Source organism: Alnus glutinosa, chromosome 9 (genome assembly GCF_958979055.1).
Source record: "Alnus glutinosa chromosome 9, dhAlnGlut1.1, whole genome shotgun sequence".
Lineage (NCBI taxonomy): Eukaryota > Viridiplantae > Streptophyta > Magnoliopsida > Fagales > Betulaceae > Alnus > Alnus glutinosa.
In genome coordinates, this window is record NC_084894.1 from 3,557,471 (window position 1) to 3,577,383 (window position 19,913).

The 19,913-nt window shown below is 35.8% G+C and overlaps 2 protein-coding genes across 2 annotated transcripts; one reads left to right on the plus strand and one right to left on the minus strand.

The window, feature by feature from the left end:
• Positions 1-1,398: 1,398 nt before the first annotated feature.
• LOC133878699 (phenylacetaldehyde reductase-like) lies at positions 1,399-10,721 on the minus strand. Its single transcript, XM_062317290.1, has 6 exons — positions 10,513-10,721; positions 7,636-7,805; positions 5,864-6,055; positions 3,066-3,228; positions 2,455-2,641; positions 1,399-1,778 (listed from the first exon to the last, which is right to left on the minus strand). The coding sequence occupies exons 1-6, from the start codon at positions 10,631-10,633 to the stop codon at positions 1,634-1,636; spliced, it is 978 nt and encodes a 325-aa protein (XP_062173274.1). The 5' UTR covers positions 10,634-10,721; the 3' UTR covers positions 1,399-1,633.
• A 5,940-nt stretch (positions 10,722-16,661) lies between these two features.
• LOC133878042 (phospholipase A1-Igamma3, chloroplastic) lies at positions 16,662-19,683 on the plus strand. Its single transcript, XM_062316527.1, has 2 exons — positions 16,662-17,864; positions 18,986-19,683. The coding sequence occupies exons 1-2, from the start codon at positions 16,812-16,814 to the stop codon at positions 19,472-19,474; spliced, it is 1,542 nt and encodes a 513-aa protein (XP_062172511.1). The 5' UTR covers positions 16,662-16,811; the 3' UTR covers positions 19,475-19,683.
• The last annotated feature ends 230 nt before the right edge of the window (positions 19,684-19,913 follow it).

The following is a 19,913-nucleotide window of genomic DNA, read 5'->3' on the forward strand; positions in this document are numbered from 1 at the left end:
CTTTCAGTTTTTCATTGGATTAAGTTATCTTTCATTTACGTTTTGGAATTTGCCTTTTGCTTTTTATATAGGCATTATCATCATGCCACCTACGTATGTGTTTTAAGTAGGTTTTGATGTCGGCGAATTAAACAAATAAATATATGGTGGAGTTTTGAGTTTTCAACCCCCCCCCCCCCCCCGACAAGCCGATGCGGGAAGCCATTGCTTCACTTGAGAATTATAAAAGAACCACTACGTTGGTCGTTGGTCGTTGGTCGTTGGTCGTGGAGGGACCAGATCGAGACACAACAAGGAGGTCAAACAATTACCTGCACCCCGCCTCCTCCCGGGATTGTTAAAGTCAATTAATTGGATGCTGCGATTAACCATAAAAATGGGCTTATTAACCAAGTCATTTGCATGGACCCTTCTATGGCCGAGGCATAGGCAGCATTACAGGCAGTGTTATTGAGTTAAAAAATAGGGCTATTTGATTTTATATTAGAAGGCGGTGTACTGCAAATAGTCAAAGCGATTACCATGGATCTTTTAATTGGAGCAGGTTTGAACATTTTATGGAGGGAATCAACAAAATAAGCGAGGTCACATCGTTCATTTAGCGTGGCACATATAAAGAGAAAAGCTAATTCAGCGGTGCACACTCTAGCCAAAACAACTGTCGCTTAAGTCATAAATTCTATTTGGTTGGAAGAAGTCTTATCTTTCCTATCTGATATTGTTTGAAGGGAATCTGTTGTCCCTACCTTTTAACCCAATGAGGGGTTTTTATGATTATTAATTAAAAGTGATTTTTCTGTTCAAAAAATAAAAAATAAAAAACAAGTGTGTTACAGCATTGCTCTATAAGCTATTTGAAGCTAAAGCTATTTTTTTGTGTGTTTTTTGTATACAAAATGTTAGTGGGATAAAAGTTCCAAATTCAAATGCTTCATCCCGGAATATAAAACTAGATAAGACTACGGAAAAATGGTTCCACTCTCTTGGGTTTTTTAAAATTAATTTTGATACAGCCATTCGCAATATCTTCTCAATTCGAGTAGCTGGGTGCGGTAACTCTATCAGTCAAATTGTCCATGCCATCTCCCAGATTGGTCTAAAAATGTGACCCAAATCATGGGAGAGCTTTGCCAGCTAACTGGTTATTCAACTGACCAAATCCTTGAAGCTCAATTCCTTCATTCTGGAAGGCGATTCTCTTGTGGTCAGTTTGGCTCTTCAGCAGCCGTTGATTACCTTGGACTGACAGATCTCTCCCATCATCTAAAACACCATCTCTCTTATTCATCCTTTTTCTACTTGGAAAGCTAAGAAAATTGACCAAAGTGCTAACTTTTCTACTCACCATGTGAGGCTGTAATTAACAATATTAATAACACCACTCAACATTAAACGAGATTAAAGAAAATCAGTGATATTATTACATTCATCATCAACTCATCCTGATTACATACTCAAAAACTCACACTTCTAATAATCATCCACACTAAAAATGAGTAGTTTTGAAACCTATCAAGGAGAAAAATGCAAAGCATTCTGTTCTTTTCCTGCAAGCTTTAGTGTGCTACGACACAACCAAAAACCTCATCAGCAGCATTTATTTATTGGAAAGAGCCTCATGGGGCTACCAAACTTAAAAACTGACAAAGTTCTTCTCCTTCAAGCTTTCAACAGTATCCTTGAGGCTGACCTCAAAAGGGGTGAATTCAATACCCAAGCTTTTTGCCCTTTCTTTGGACACCTGATATGTTGGCACAAACGGCTTATCATCCGCACACCTGTCAAGGTTATTTGGAAAAACAAAATAAAAAAAATTAAGATGGAAATTTTATGTAAAGAAAATAAAAAGTGGGGGAAAGGAGGAAACAAGCCATTTTGGTTTCATGGTTATTCTCAAAAGAGTTTGAATTTGTGACACATGTTGTCCAAATGCATATTAAAACTTTGCTAGTGTTAAGCCTCCTTTTGTTTTAATTTGAGTTTTATTTTTTTCTTTTATTTTTTAATTTTTTAACTTGAGGGCATTTAAATAAATTTAGTTTTTAAATTCAGCCTATTTTTATCATTTCATGTCTAAAAAAATCACGTGTATGGCATGTGATCAATATCCCGTCCCTTCTACCAATTTTGGTTAAAGAAATGGGTTTCGTGCCAACGATTGATATTTGAAGGAGGTTGAGTGTGACAAGTGGCAGTTCATGAGGGCAATGTGTAAATGAGTGGTAGTTGAAGGGGGCTATAAGTAATTAACCCATAACCAAAAGAAGAAGGAAAAAAAAAAAAATATATATATATATATATATATATATATATATATATATATATATAGCTAGTCCCCATGTTAAATCACCAAACCATGTCATACATACAGGAATGTGCAATTGGAGCGATACTGCTAATGTAAAGTATTACTCAAATATTATATCTTGAAATTACAGGGAAATAAACACTTACTTCTCTGGAAGTCGTAAAGACGGATAAAGCTCACGTAAAGTCCTCACAACTTCAGAATAGTGTGCAACCCTCCCAACCACACAATATCTGCCACTAGCGGAAGGGATTTCATATGCTTGAATATGTGCTTTGGCAACATCTCTGACATCAACCCATCCAAATGTTAGATTGGGAAACACCTGTGCTCCTGCACCAAATAAAGAACAAGAGAGATCAAATAAAAAGCAAGAAAAGATACAAAAATTTCTGGGAATGGAAACTTTAGTGTATCATATTACAATAAGTACCTTAAACAAGTAGGGATCATATCATTATTTCAGAATAAAGTACCACAGACAAGACACACAAATACACACGCTCACACGGTAATATTTGTGCAAAGGCCCAAAGGGGCATAAAACGCTAGCATCAAGCTGCTTGGTTAACATCCTGATTCAGCAGAAATAGAAACATGATGTTTTGTACTCTACAACCTTCCCTAAATGAGTTATCAAATACACCTCTCATTACCATTTGAAACATGCTCTTGTTAAAAGGTTGTTAGTCAAGATCTACTTATAGAGATGAATCATAAATTAGGATTTACAATCAGTATAGTAAAGAACAAATACCATTTAATAAGTTGGAAATCACAGCAGCACTTGTGTTTAGTGTCGGCTGTAAGAGAGGACCAATCACCATTGATGGGTTAATTGCAACCAAGTCAATACCCTTCTCTTTTGCAAACTTCCAGGCAGCTTCTTCAGCCAATGTCTTTGAAACCACATACCATTGCTGGGAAAAAATAGAGTCAAGATTAGCACCCAGAAACATAAATGAACTGCTGAATATATGATAGTCATTAGTAGCATGGTTCCCTGTTTTATAAGTGACCATAGAAGGGCATTGACTTTAACAAAGCACTAATGGCTGAGCATGCAGAGACTGACTGGTGCAGAGTGCTCCCTCACTAAAATAATCTATTGCTTCCATGAAGAGTATAAATTAACCACATGTTTTGAGTTAAAGCTGCATCATGATGACAGACAGCACTAGTCATAATCACTTGGAAGAACATGACAATCTTCAGTATGATGTTGCAGTAAACCATTACAGGGGCCAAGCTATCCAATTACTGATGTGGGAGCTGGAACCAATGGAGCATAACCTAAGATTCAGATTAATTTTAGGGAGTGAGCTCATGCATGTGTAGAAACGAAATACTCTCATACCTGATTGCATAAGTATCTCTATATTATTTACTTCTGTAGACCAGTGTTCCAAGTTTTCTTGCAAAACTTTTCAATAAAAGATCAGTTCTCCTGATACTACGAGGTCATGAGCAGAAGCAAGACTTAATCCAGTCCCTAAGGATAACACTTCAAGGAAACCATTTGGCTTCAACCACAAATTCTCTTTTAACTCACGACATGTCTGTTAAACAAGGTTGCTTTTGATGCTACTATCCCTTCGCAAAGGTTGCTACAGCCATAAGAAATAAGAGGATTCTATTGGTGGGCTGGAAATAGGGTCGCTAATGGTACTAACCTCACCCCCTTTAGAACAAATTCCCTCCAACCAAGACCTACTCTAACTTTCAAGTACTGCATTCACAATTCAGTACCATCAAAAGGAACTCCCCTCCCCTCCCCCTCCCCCTCCCCCCCTTTCTTCCTCCTCTTCTCTCCTTCCCCTTTTGCCCTAAAAGAAGAAAGGCATATATGAGTCATATACAGGAAATAATCTGCAGATTAATACATGGCAAGTACCGATAGCCTAACAAGCTACCATTCTTTGCTCTTCCACTCTTCCCAAATTCCATCCCTTCCTTTATTATTCTAGTTCAACAACAGACAAGCTTCCATTACTTTATAAATAAAATATTTACAAACACGTGCATTTTCGGATTTTGTGTTTTAGACCTTAGTTTTCAATTTGGCCAACTTAATACTTAAGTTTACAATGAGTTTAAATCTAAGACCTCTAGCTATTTTTCCCAAAGTTAAATAACGAAAATGACTTGAAAACACTATTATGCCCTTTTCATTAAAAAAATAAAAAAACAAAACAAAAAGAATATATCAATATATCTAATGGGGTGGCTGCGAGCCACCCCCTCTCTTGGGGATGGCCGTGAGTGACCCCATGCAAAGGCAACCACCCCCAATAGAGGGAACAAAGGTGCCCTGGTCACGAGCCACCCCAGTCTTCTATTTTTATTTTAAAAAAAAAAATCAAAATGAATGACATATTAGTATATTAACATCATTTTTATTTATTTATTAGAAAAAAAATAGTTAGAGGTCTTAGATTTAAAATCTTCATAAACTCGTGTATTAAATTCGCCAATTTTTTTTTTTTTTGGATAGGAAAGTAGAAAAATTTATAAAAAACGTAAAGGTGCCCCAAAGAATACTGGAGGAATAAGGACACAAAAACAGGAAAAAGAAAGAAAAAAGAAAAAACACCGACAAAACCCAAAAACAGAAGGAAACACAAATACCCCAACAAGAACCAGCCCACAAAACCTAGAGACCATTACACCACAGCAAGGGCACTCTTGCCTTTGCCCCAGCTAGAACAAAAACCCTTAGCATTATAATTAATTGAGCCCTCTAAATTTTTCACCTCTCTACTCCCTTTAACTTAGGAGTGGAAACTGAAACCTCTTGATGCTGCGCCACATCAATTTGAGCCAATAAATCCAAAAAGCCCTTCACGTTCCCCTCATGGGAGACCCCCAGAGTCTGGAAACAGAAACCAACATCTATCGTGGCCCCAGGAGAACCACCAAGGCACCAACCTCTTCAAAAACATCTCTTCTCGAAGATTCACCCACCTCTAAGGAAGACAACAACAGAGTAGGGTCCCCAAGCCTTGGCAAGGCACTAACGCCCCTCATCTTCACACCCACAGACTTACCTACAAGTTTAAATTTTAACTCACAATATTTTCAACAATGATGAATTAAAATAATTGCACTCATCTACTAAGTTGCACACCCCGTCTCTGAGAAGTCGATGCTTATTGGACACACAACTCATCTCAACTAGTACACAAAATGACAAAGGAAATAACCATTAATTTTTACTCCAAACCAAATTGTTTGTCCACTAGAAAATCCAACTTTGCAAGGAGATATCATTTAATGCAATGTCTTTGACTTTTCAAATATAGTGAAGGATAAGATAGAAGAGTATCTAAAAATTGTGTCAATTGAGTTTTCAAAGTACACAACATTTTGGGACATTCCAAAATAGGATAAGGGAAAAACAATATGAGATGAACAGAGCATATATAAGAACTCAAAAAATACGAAACTAAAAGTAGTTTAAGTTTATATTTAAATCACTGCAATATTATGGGCTATGATTCAAATGCAACACCATATTTATTTTCAAAAAGAATGAAGAGTAGTAGCCCAACATACATTTGCTTGCTTACAAACTTCTGGATCAGAAAACCAAGTCTCATCAACAACCACATCAGGAGTTCGAGGCCTTCCATTGTATGCAACTGCAGCTATAGAAGATGTCAAAACTACCCGCTTGACAGATGGAGATTTTGCACACGAATTAAGAACATTAAGTGTTCCCTTTATTGCAGGATCAAGTAGCTCTGCCTGAACGGTTAGGGAAAAGTTAAGTCATTACTCATAATCATTAGGGTTAAAAAAAAAAAAAAAAAGCAGCAACGACTACCATTAGCAAAGACAAGAAAGTCATTTGCTTTTTTATAAACAAAATTCAGTATAATTTCATGGTATCACATTCAAAAAGTAGTTGACTATATTAACATCATTGTTCTTTAGTAGGAAATCGGCGTTCTTAACTAGGAATCAAAATCCCAAGCAGCATTTTGATAGTAGTTATTAAATGAAACAAGAACAGCATTCTGATAGAAATAGCAAGACTGTTGACATTATTAAAAGTATAAATGCGAAACGCGCAGTTACACGAGCTATGCTTCACAAGGTTATGACAGGCCATTACACAAGCCATATTTCACAAGGTTTGTGACTAGTATTACATCACTTAAACTTTTCTCCATTCTAATCTGTGGCTGGACATCCATGTAGTTCATAGGAATCTGTTCTTTCCAGTCCAATTCATAATTTACATCTTTATACAGTTTTTGCACAAAGAAGAAACAAAGGTATTTGGCACTGCAATCCTATCCTACAGAACTTTGTTACCCATCTCCAATGCAATCACAAAATCACCATATTTATGATTGCTACAGGAACCATATCTATGATCTATCAAAAGTACATCATTTGCTATTTAAAGCCATTTCATGAATTATGCCCTCCACCTCTCAAAAGCTCAAGTTTGGGCTATATTCCAACTTTGGTACATTTTTCTAGCAGGAGACCTAAAGGCACTATTGAACATGAACTGGTGGTAAAAGTAGGGGGTGAAAGAATATGTTACAAAAAACTCATGGACTGGAAGTTTTGAAGAGGAAAAACATCACATTTTGACAGCCTACAAAATATTTCCTACCCAATGCCCTTATCCATGTGTCTTTGAAAGAGTAATTAGAGGCTCAAGTAAATTATACATACAAAGTATAATTAAGTCAGACAACACAAGTCTTAGAAAGAAATCAGAATATGTTATAGTAAAACATGCCTCACATACACCTTGTAGTAGAGTGATTAAGAAAAACTGGAAAAAAAAAAAACATTTCATAAGAAATGGTGGCATAACAACTTTGATGCAATAATAATTGAGATATAGAAATAAAAAAGCAAATGGCTAGAGTTTAAAAAAAAATAAAAAATAAAAAAATCCTTCTTAAAGTTGTTTTAGTAATTTGTTAACTTGGTTGCCTTTGTATTGACAACGGTACAAAAAGCAACTTCCAAAACAAAGAATGGTGCAGTAAATCATCTCTGAGACCCCTATTACCTGCTTCTCATCTAGATGAATAGACAAAAGGTCAATCGGTACACTCATTACATGATGTCTCGATCCCCTATTTCTGAAGAAAGACATTCTGAAAGACACTATCATGGCCTCTTTAACAAACTCATTGTTCAAATCACCTCTTTCAGAATAAAGGTTTTTTTATATATATAAGTACCTCTTTCAGAAGAAAGGTGTACACAAAACTTCAAAGATCATGATTTCATCAATAAATGCTAATAATTCATGCCCTTAGGATTTAATATTCAAAGAAGAGTAAAATGGAATATACCTGTGGGTCCTTAGCATCATTATAGAAGGGAGATGCAGTATGAAAAACACATTCACAGCCCTCAATAGCAGAATTAAAGGAACCTTCTTCCAGAAGATTTGCTTTGAAGAGGTGAAGTCTCTCCTTAGCTCCATCAAGTTCGAGTAGGTGGTTTGTTTTTTTTGGATCATCTGCGTGAGACGGAAATAAACTTGATTAATGTATCATACCAATAGCCATGGCAGGTAAACTATACAGTTGACCTAAGGAAAAAGGGTACTACTTTCCAGTTACTCTCTTACTCAGAAAATCAGAACGAAAAGGGAGAGTCTGTAAACGATGAAAAAAAAAATGCCAATAAACAGGACTGAATAGCATTGTTATTCCTCTAATCTATGACACTGCAAGATCAAAATTCAAGGGCAGCTTTGATACTATCTAACATACAATTTAAATTAATATATGTCTTACTCATGAGCACATTTACAAATCAGTATATATATATATATATATATATATATATATATATATATATATATATATATATATATATATTTGTGCAGGAGGAGAAACAGCCGCAGTTAAGAAGTTGCAGCCTTCCAGATAGAAACTCTCTAATCCATTGTATGCCACAAAGTTACAAAGGATCTCACTTATATTTGCATTTTTGTTACTAAGAATTTCAGAGTAACGAAACCAAAAATTACAGCTGGAAGCTGTCATATAATTACAACATTCACATAGAATGCAAAAACTACAAAAGTGCACTAACATATGCTAGAGGACATGCTATTCTCAATCCCAAATAATCTGAGTTGGAACAGAATGGTGTGACTTTGCGTGATTTGATTTGAACTATGGGACCGAAAAGACATGGCTATGTTTGTTAAATTTTTCAAAATCTCTTTTCCGTTTTCAAAAATAAAAACACACTTTTTCAAAACATTTAACAAAGGATTCATTTTTCAAAACACAAAACACTTTTCGAAAAACAATACAAAACACACTTTTTAGAAAACTGTTCACACCTTATTGGTATCTTTTGAGAAAAGAAGCGCTTATTTTTGTAGGGGTAAAAGCTAACTTACTACTTAGCAAAATAATTAAAAAAAAAAAAAACAAAAAACAAAGAGGTGGCCACACAACCACCCCCAGCGGAAAAGAGGGGCCGCACGGCCATCCCAACAGGACAAAGGTGGCCAGAAGGCCACCCCCTCCCCCCTTTCGGGTGATCGCGCAACAACCTCTCTATTTTTTATTTTATAATTTTTTATAAAGAAGAAGTTAGACCCCACGACTGAAAAATAAACATGTATTTACTCAAAATACAAAGTTAGACCCCACGACTGAATAATAAACATGTATTTTCTCAAAATAAACATGTCCAGTGTATGTTTGTTTGAAAACACAAAATATTTTTCCAAAAGTTTAACAAAAAATGTACTTACCCAAAAAAATAAGTTTACCAAACAATTTTCTTCTATGGAAAACACAATTCAAATATGAATCCCACCGAAAATACTTCTTAACTTTTTGTCACATCATAAATTTTTTCAAATCAAAAATTAAAATATTTAACAAACATATCCTATAGCTTTGTGTTTGGGTGAGATATTTTAAACTAGGATTTTATCTTAAGGTTTTATTTTGGGAATTTTTAATGTTGATTCCACTTGCATGGGTGAACAATAGTTTTATTTTTATTATTATTCTTTGAAATTTTGAATTTGGGCTTTTTAAGTATCCAGATCCCATGCCCAAATTCCACATAAATATGTCACTAAACAAATTATACTAACATTACTATTCTCATACTATCACCATTATGCTTCATATTGCTATCTTATGTTATTATCATCATCGTCACCATTACCATCATCACCACCTATCATCTACAACCGCCACTAGTACCACTATCAATACCAACATCATGACACTTTACCACCTCAATTGCCAAGTTATTGCCACCACCATCACCATTATCGATGTGACTCTAATTTCTTAACTTTTAAATATACCCATCCAAACAATGCACATTGGAATTGATGATTGAAATTTCCATCATCAAGAAACTAAGGGCAGGACAATGACTCAATTTTAATCACTCCTTCGAAGTCCAAACTCAGATCTGCATGTAATTTACACAGGGTGTCGTTATTCAGTGACTGTAGACTCTATTGATTTAATAAATAAAAAATGGTGTCAGTTTGTCTCATAAAACAATATTATTCGCCGATTGGGCCTTCTTTTGTTCACAAATACTTGTCCAATCATTTCGATGGAGGCTAATTCCTCTAGTTGGGTTTCCATACAAAGTCCAATCTCTTCTCATTCTTTTTACTTGCTATAGATTATTTAGCCAATGTCAAGATGAAGAAACATATATGATAAATTGGATCAACTGCAGCGTTAAAATCCATTTCCACTTCCGACATTGATTAAAATGTAACTGATACACCCAATCTGATTGCAAACTGATGTGTGTATCTACAATCAAGAACTAATGTAATCACTTTAAAATTTAATAACTTTGACCTTTCAAGAAAATAATTAGTAGCCCATATTTTCCAAAAAGCAATTCCATCAGCTCCCAACACCACCCCTCTCCCACAAGGAAAAGAAAAATCCAAACCCAATAACCCAGTGTCCTAAATACCCACAACCATTGTCTGGAATAGCCCTGAAAGCTATCAAAAGGTCCAATGAAACTGAAAAATATACGATCATAAGCCACAACCAGAAAATGGGAATTGCTTATAATTTGCAAGCAGGAACTTCAACGACAAGAATCCAAAAGCTCACCAAGAATTAAAGAGTCAGAACCCATAAACACATTAGCCCTAAACAAAGACTCCGCGATTAAATTACACGGTAAAGATAGAGACAGAGAGTACTGACTTGGGTCACGAACAGAGGCCCTGACAGCGTAACCGCGCTGGAGAAGAAACTTGACGAGCCATGAAGCTATGTAGCCGGACGCACCGGTGACGCACACGATCTTCCCTGCTCCACTGCTCATTTTCTTCTCTATCCGATCTCCTCTTTTTACTCGGATGCTGTTTACGTTTTGGAATTTGCCTTTTGCTCTTTATATAGGCATTATCATCATACCAACTACGTCCGTGTTTTCAGTAGGTTTTAAGGACAGCCAATTAAAAAATAATAAAAATATTTTGGACATTCATTTTCTGCAGGAAACGTCATACAAATTACCTCTAATGATAACACGTGTTATTTGGATCGGATTGACTTGATCTTGTCTCCTATCTTTATTACGGAGAAATGCTGAAAAATGGAACGTAAACCCTTGTTTCTCCTACACGGGCTACACCCTCTATGAATATTGTAGGATTGAAGTGGTTTTCCAAATCAAACGAAAAGCGGATTGCAATATAGAGCGTTATAAGGTAAGACTAGCTGCTAAGGGTTTTCATCAATAATCTGAGATTGATTATGGAGAAACATATAGTCCAGTTATTAAACTCATTACAATCTGTACTGTTTTGTCAATTACAAAGTCATCTAGATGGTCTATCAAACAGATGGATGTTAGTAACGCTTTTCTACATAGGTTTCTACATGAAACCGTTTATATGTCATAGCCAATTGGTTTTACTCATCCTCAACACCCAGATGTCGTATGTCTTCTAAATAAAGCATTGTATGGGCTAAAACAAGCATCTCGTGCCTGGTTCTATCGTCTAAGCAATCGTCTACTAGAACTGGAATTTGTGGCTTCAAAAGCGAATACTTCATTGTTTATTTTTAATCTTGACAAAATTCAGTTGTTTGCTTTAGTGTATGTGGATGACATTATTTTAACAGGTTCTTCTGCATCTGCTGTGGATAATTTGATTCAATCTCTCAAAATTGAATTTCAAATCAAGGATCTTGGATCCTTATCTCTCTTCTTAGGTGTAGAGGTTCACCATTTCAAGTCTAGTCTACATTTGTCTCAGCAAAGATATATTGCTGACATTCTTCAACGAAACAATATGCAATTTGCCAAGCAGATTTGATGGCACATTTATGTCTGATTCTACTATCTTTCGAAACACAGTTGGTGCTTTACAATACTTATCCATCACACAGCCTGACATAGCCTTTGTAATAAATAAGGTATCACAATTTTCACATGATCCTGTGATGTTCATTGGACTGCAGTAAAGCGAATACTTCGCTATTTGAAAGAAATATGGCATTCTCATTCGGCCTTCTTCCTCAAATCAATTAGTTGCATTCTCAGATGCTGATTGGACAGGTTGCCCAGACGACAAAAAATCTACTTCCGGCTACTGCACGTTTTTAGGCAGCAATCTCCTCTCATAGACTTCCAAAAAGCAACCTATAATCTCAAGGTCAAGTACTGAATCTGAGTATAAGGCTTTAGCCAATGCAACTGCAAAGTTACTTTGGATTCAATCTTTGCTAAAAGAACTTGGAATTTTTCTCGAATCAACACCCATATTATTTTGTGATAACATTGGTGCCACATATTTAACTTCAAATCCCATGTTTCATGCTCACATGAAAACACATCGCCATTGATTATCATTATGTGCGTGATTTAGTGGCTCAAAAATCATTCACAGTCAAATTTCTCTCAAGCAAAGATTAGCTAGTAGATGAGTTCATCAAAGCTCTTGTCTCCACTCGATTTGCTTATCTTCATAACAATCTTATTGTTTGCTCACAATTGTCAGGATTGAGGGGGACTATTGGATTGACTCTTTCATATACAAGTCAACCACCTATAACTGAAAATAAGAGACAAGACCAAGTCAATAATTCTATGAGATAATCATATCTCACTTTGTTTTTGTAATTTGAATTTTTTGTAACAAACTCAAGATGAGTTGGATAGTCTGTTTGTAATTTTAAACTTCGTATGTTGGTTGTAAATACAATAGAAAACACGGTCCTCATTGAGGTATTACAAACAATCTTTATTGTTCATAAGCACATAAGAATTACATGTTTTTTTTACTACGCTTGTTTCAGCAGAAAATGTTTTTCAGAAAATGATTTCGGCATTTTTCGGTGTTTGGTGTGGGCAAAAATAATGATCAACGGAAATCATTTTCAATTTAACTGTAAAAGCCTCTTTAATTTTTGCAAAACGACTTACAGTTTTGAAAACAAAATCGTTTTCTTGATTTAAACTTTTCATTATTGCACCAACGTTTGTGGGAATTCGCCACTGTTAGGCACTGAAATTTGTTGGTAACCCGACATTACTGTCGAAGATCTCCAAATTTTAGTATCCGATTGCCAGAATCTGGAATTTTTGCCGGAATTCAGCGAAATTTTCGGATTTTAGCCAAATTGGCCGGAATCTAACCAGTACATCCGAAATCCTGCCAGTACAGCTGGATTCTGGCATACCAAGTTTTAGCCAGTACAGCCGAATTTTGGCCCTTTTTCCAGGATTCCGGACAGTTTGGCCAGAATCTGAATTTTTTTGCTTGAATCCAACGACTTTGTCGGATTCCGGCAGACAAGATTCCACCCAAATTTGTCGAAATCTGGCCAGTATGGTCGGAATCCGGCCAGCACTAGCCAGATTTCGACAACAGTTGCAGGATTCCGTTTTACACTATTGGTGATTTTTTCGTTTGAGTCAAATGCTGAAATTTTTTTAAAAAAAAAGAAATCATAAAAAAAAAATATTATTCGACAAAAAACATTTTACGTTGAAACAATGGAACATTAATTACTGTTCTTCTGACTTGTCTTTACCAAAATGCTAACATGAGACCAAAATGACATGATACGGCAAAATGATAAGTCTGGTGTACAAAATGTTAGTGGGATAAAAGTTCCAAATATAAAAACAGAGCTTTTTAAGATTAATTTTGATAAAGCCATTCGTGATTTCTTCTCCGTCTGAGTAGCCGTGTGCGGTAACTCTAGCGGTCAAACTGTCCATGCCATCTCCTAGATTTGTCTAAAATGTGATCCAATTCATTGGGGAGCTTTGGCAGGTCTCCCGATTCTTCAACTGACCAAATTCCTAAAACTCAATTCCTTCACTTTGAAAGGCAATTCTCTTATGGTCATTTTGGCTATTCAGCAGCCATCGATTATTTTGAACCGGCAAATCTCCCTCATTATCTAATCTTTGTGCTCAACAAATAATTTATTGCATCGTTTCTAGATCACTTTCAAGCTGCATTCTAATCTCTCCCTTTTTGTTTTTCTTTTTTTTTTTTTCATATTTTAAGTTGTAGAATTGTGACGTTCTAATTATGACGTCACTACTTATGCTGAGGTCACCCCATACGTCACTTGAAAATGGTTTGGAGGATGGCACAATCAGGTAGGTCTGTGCTAGTCTATTAATATACCATTCTCATATATAATAATAATAATAATTAGTTTTATCCGATACTCATATAAATATGGATTCTTCAATCCTTTTTTCTTTTTTTCTTTTTTTTTTTTTTTAATGAAAGGACGAGATCACATGTCCAATAGTAATCCCGGCCTAAGTTTATTAGAAAAAGGCTTCACTTTCGGCGGAGGAAAACCATGAAACAACAAATATGGATTCTTCAATCTTCACCCACCGTGAGAGAAAAAGTTTCCTTTCGTCTATGAGTTTGAAAGATAAATTGATTAATAATTAATTACTATTTTCTTCTGTTTAGAGATATTCACATATTGTTGCAAAAATCAATTTTAAAGTTAAGTTACAGTAATAATGCCTCATGGATTTCACATAAAATAATATTAAAAAAATGAAAAAGGAAAAAGGGTTAAAAAAATAAAATAAAAAAAGAAAGAAAAAGAAGAAAATAAAAAGTAGCATGCGGTACCATCAGAACCCATTACTGGAACTGAGCCCCAAGACAAATGATTCTATTTTAGCTGAAAAGACAATACATGCAATAGAGTCTAGAGACTTTGCAGCAAGCTAGCCAGCAACCCAATCAAGCTGGGACCGCCCAATTATATTTTGGGCTCATCATAACTCTTTGATTTTTTTACCCTCATTATTGAAAATTTGGATCATCTCTATTTAATTATCTTTTTACATTTCATAAAAATATGAAAAGATAATTGTATCACTCCTTTACAAGCAAATGGAGAGGATCCTGTTCCCATTATTGGTGGAGATAAGTGATTCATTTCGTCCTATCTTTCAGTCTTCTGTTCAATTTATTTTTTTTATTTTTTATTTTTTTTATAAATTATTGTTGAATTTGTAAATATGAGTCTCTTATATATGAACTTCACATATCTAACAGTGATGGGAAAGCAGGACAAGTAGTTTTCACTCAAAAAAAAAATGATAAAATTACGATCATTGCACATGTAAATTCAAATCTCACTCTCTATTCCTCACACAAAAGGGAGAGACATCGAAGGTTTTTCTTTTGTATATATTTAGTTTTAGGAAGTATGACACAATGTAAAATCTAAGTGTACACAGAGTTATAAAGTTAATGTGAATAAATGTAAATGAGGTTTCAGTTAGTGCTCTGGTATTGTTTTTATAGTTATAAACTTATAATTTTACTTATATTTTTAAAGTTAAGTCACAGTAGCAATGCCTCGTGAATTTTACATAAAATAAAATAAAAAATAAAAAAAGTGAAGGGAATGGAGAGGGGGAGAGAGGTAAAATTAATGTTAGGGCGTTACGTTTGAGATACTTAAAACAAGAAGGAAAATTAGCATTTTTTTTTTCCCGAAGCAAAGTACAAGGAAACGAGGAAGGGGAAATCAACTGAAAAAGAAAAGAAAAGAAAAGGAATAAGGAAAAGTACACATATCCGAATATCCCCTCAAACTATTATTCAATTGTCAATGTCCCATTCAAACTACCAATCAAATCAATGTCCCCCTCAAATCGCCGGAGCCCGCATCGTCCAAGCTAGCTTCTCCCTCTCTGGACTCAGGCAACCCTTCAGCCTTGTCTTCTCTGGAGTTTCTCTTCACCGGTCCCTGGAGGTTTTGGTTTGCTGCCCCCAAATGTTCGTGCTCCCTCTTGGCCCAGATCGCCGAAGCCCGTGCTTCCCAGTTCCGCTCTATTTTCCTCGGTGGTTGTGCCCCTTGTTAACCCAGTGACCCCCCTTTGGCGCGTCAACAGCCCCTCTTCCCAGGAGACGTCTTTCCTCCTTTGGAGACATCAGCAGGGTGATTTTCAGTGGGCCAGGTGCAAAGTCCGGTTGATTTCCGATGAAAAATAGTGGGGTTGGAGGAGACTGGAGAGTGAGAGGGAGACCAGAGATTAAGAGAGAAATGAAGAAAAAAAGAAGATTAAAAAACAATATTTAAAGAAAATAGTGAGTGAATTGTTAGAGTGTGTTTAGAAAAATGAGTAGATAAAGTAAATATTCATACTTTTACAATAATTATTTAAACTTTTTTTGTTGAGGATGCTCTTATTGAAGCAACAAGCTAACTTGAAAACTAAAGCAGGGAGGAAAGCATTGGAAGAGGTTGCACTATAGGAATTTGGATCCTCTTCATTTGAAATGAAAGATGATTATCTTCATTTAGTATAACAGTGAGAATATAATCATTTTTTTATATTTTTATAAAAATGTATCCTCTCCATTTGAAATGAAGAGTATTCTCTTCATTTAGTATAAGTGAGAATATAATTGTTTTTTCATATTTTTATAAAAGTGTAAAAAGACAACTATACTTTCATTCTTATAATAGATGGAGAGAACCTTGAGGTAGAAAGGATTCTTGTTCGCACTATAGCCGCTGAAGTGGATTTTTAAAATAGTGAATCTATTTTTTTTATTTTTTATTTTTATATGTCCACATAAGAGAGGGAAAGGGAAGAGGGAATTCGAACTAGTAACCTTTATTTTATGAGGCGTAATTTTTGGCCGATTGAACTAACTCGAGGACAATAATGAAACTATTTTAGTACAAAGGACAATGCATGCAATATAATAGAGACTTTGCAGCTAGCAAGCCAAACCAAAAAAGCTGGGACCGCCAATAACTCTTTTAACGTTTTACCCTCATTATTACTCGACGGAAATGATTCACTTCCCCTAGCTTATATATGAACTTCACATATCTAACGGTGATCGGAAAGCAGTAGCTAAGTGGCTTGTACAAGTAGTTTCCACCCATTATCATATCTCTCCGATTTCAGACAGGCGTGCCGATACACACAAACACAAATTCAAATCTCACTCTCTGTTCCTCGCACAATATTTGAGATCATCATGGCTTCTTTGCTTCTATCTCTCAACAATATTCCGGCCAAGCCAACCCTCTCACCTCTTTCTCAAGGCCTCCTCCCAAGATATTACAACCTCAAGAAATCCGAAAATCTCCTCCTTCCACGCAAACCCTTCACACCAAAATGCTTGTCATCAGTCTCAAGTAGTTTAAGCCCACTGTCGTTGGATGATCAGCCTGGAGAAGCCCCAGTTTTCGAGGAAGAGGATGATCATCAGCAGCCTCTTTCTCAAGTTTGGAAGGAAATTCAAGGCTGTAATAACTGGGAAGGACTCCTAGACCCCATGAATTCCCACCTCCGGCGAGAAATCATCCGGTACGGAGAATTCGCACAAGCCTCCTACGACTCCTTCGACTTCGACCCTCACTCCAAGTACTGCGGCACGTGCAAATACCAAGGAGCACACTTCTTCGAAAAGCTCGACATGGCCGACAGAGGCTACAACATCAGCCGCTATTTGTACGCAACTTCGAACATCAACCTCCCAAACTTCTTCCAAAAGTCCAAGATTAGCAGCGTGTGGAGCAGACATGCCAACTGGATGGGCTATATCGCAGTGACCACCGACGAGGAAGAGATCAAACGGCTAGGACGGCGCGATATTGTCGTCGCCTGGAGAGGCACTGTAACGTACCTGGAATGGATATCCGATCTCAAAGATATTCTCCACCCGGCTAACTTCGGGAACGACCCATCGATCAAAATAGAGTCTGGGTTTTACGATTTGTACACCGAGAAGGAGAACAACTGCAAGTATTGCTCGTTTTCAGCCCGCGAACAAGTTCTAGCCGAAATCAAGCGACTTCTTGACTACTATAGAGGGGAAGAAATCAGTCTCACATTCACCGGGCATAGTCTTGGCGCGGCTTTGGCGATATTAAGCGCTTATGACATAGCCGAGATGAGACTAAACGTTGTACGTGATGCCGGTGACGGCGACTATGCGCCCAAGATTCCGATCACAGTGTACTCCTTCTCGGGTCCTCGAGTGGGCAACCTTAGGTTTAAGGAACGGTGTGATGAGCTCGGAGTTAAGGTGCAGTTAAATCATTCTCGCAAAAGCTTACAAACACATAAATTTAATCTATTTAATTTTTATATATATATATATATATATTTTCACGTGTGATTACAATTTTCCTTTAATAATAGTAAGGTTGCACGAACATTCCTATAGATCCACTTATTTGCAATATTCGTAACTATATTTATATTGAGGAATGCTAGACATCCAAACACTTTTTTTCAGAATTTGATTCTAATTTGATGTGTCACAATCTCAAGATATATCATTTTGGGAAGTGTGCCACAATCTCATAGGATTGTGATACATCAAGTTGGAATCAAATTCTGGAAAAAAGTGTTGGGATGTCTAGCATTTTTCATTTATATTCGCATCATGTTTTTATTAACAGTATTCGTGTGGTTATTACAGTTATTAAATGCGCTAATTATTAGGTAATATATTTATTTTAGTATTTTGAATCTTATTTGGATCTCTATTAAAGCCTATTTTAAATAATTTTGGCCAATTCTTGGTTTTTTGGTTTGTTTTAATTTTTTTTAAGTCATGTTCTTTTGAAAATATATTAATTTCACACTATTTTGACTTTTGTCCAAATTTTACACGAGAAAACAACGCATCCAACCTAATCAATGTAAACCTATACCTAATCCAAAACAATATCATTTTAGTGAATATAAATATATATATATATATATATATATATATATATATATATATATATATATATATATATATATATATATATATATATAAATTCACATCCGTATGTACGGATAGTTGCAAATAATGGGTGTGGGCGAATATTTGATTAAAATTAAGTCAATAAAAAAAAAAGAAAAAGAAAATTTGAACTCAAAACATTTGATCTAATATCATATTAAATCATAATGACTTTTGCTATGATGTTATAAATTTTAGAGTAATGTTTCTTACACAATTTTTGTACAACTTTTACACAACTCTAACAACTTTCTTTTAAAATCAGCCATTGAATATTTAGGACCCACATGTTGAAAAACAAATCCAATGGTTAATCATAACAAAAAGTAGTTAGAGTTGTGCAAAAGTTGTGAGAGAGTTGTGTAAGAAACATTACTCTAAATTTAATCGATTAATTTATATTGAAGCAGGTTCTAAGAGTCATCAATGTCCATGACAAGGTTCCCGCAGTGCCCGGGATTATTGCAAACGAGAAGCTCCATTTTCAGAAGTACATAGAGGATACCATATCTTTTCCATGGAGTTATGCGCATGTTGGCGTGGAACTTGCGTTGGATCAGACTCACAGCCCATTTCTAAAGCAAACTAATGATCCTGGTTGTGCGCACAATTTGGAAGCACTTCTACACTTGGTGGACGGCTACCACGGCAAGGGGCGGCGTTTTTGCTTGGTGACGAAGAGGGATATTGCTCTTGTCAACAAATGCTGTGATTTCTTGAGGGGTGAGTACGGCGTGCCGCCGCACTGGCGGCAGGATGAGAACAAAGGGATGGTGAGGAGTGGCGATGGGCGGTGGGTTTTGCCGGAGAGGCCTAGAGTGGAGGCCCACCCACCAGACATGGCCCACCACCTTGAACAAGTGCTTAAGCTTGCTCGTTCTGATCATGAAAATGAATAAGCCTGCACCTCCATTAATTTTTTTATGGGAACTCACTATCAAACTTGACTCTACGTGCTATTTGAGGGTGGGCGATCCACCTCCATGGGGTGGTTCAGCCACCCATAAGTTTTTTTTTTTAATAGTAATTGTAAATATATATATACATTTAATTGGTTTGAAAAAAGTTTGAGTTTGGTTGAAAATAAATTGAGAAATGATATGATCAACTTCCATAACTAAAGGTGGATTATGTCATTTATAATTGTAATTAATATGAACAATATATATGAACCTTCGTAGACATAATAAAATCAGTGCTTTTTAGATGGTAATGATCATCTTAATAAAACCAATATCTTTAAAATATAACTAGTTACTGTATATTGATGGTGTAGCATAACACTCATGTTGGAAATTTCGAAAAAATTTTAGATATAAATTTGAGAGAAAAACGTTA

Coding starts and splice junctions, on each gene's coding strand:
- LOC133878699 (XM_062317290.1), bottom strand. CDS start 10,633: ATGAGCAGTGGAGCAGGGAAGATCGTGTGCGTCACCGGTGCGTCCGGC. Junction 3,229..5,863: donor AAGTTTGTAAGCAAGCAAAT/GTATGTTGGGCT, acceptor ATTTTTTCCCAG/CAATGGTATGTGGTTTCAAA. Junction 1,779..2,454: donor TCTTTACGACTTCCAGAGAA/GTAAGTGTTTAT, acceptor TAACCTTGACAG/GTGTGCGGATGATAAGCCGT.
- LOC133878042 (XM_062316527.1), top strand. CDS start 16,812: ATGGCTTCTTTGCTTCTATCTCTCAACAATATTCCGGCCAAGCCAACC. Junction 17,865..18,985: donor GTGATGAGCTCGGAGTTAAG/GTGCAGTTAAAT, acceptor ATATTGAAGCAG/GTTCTAAGAGTCATCAATGT.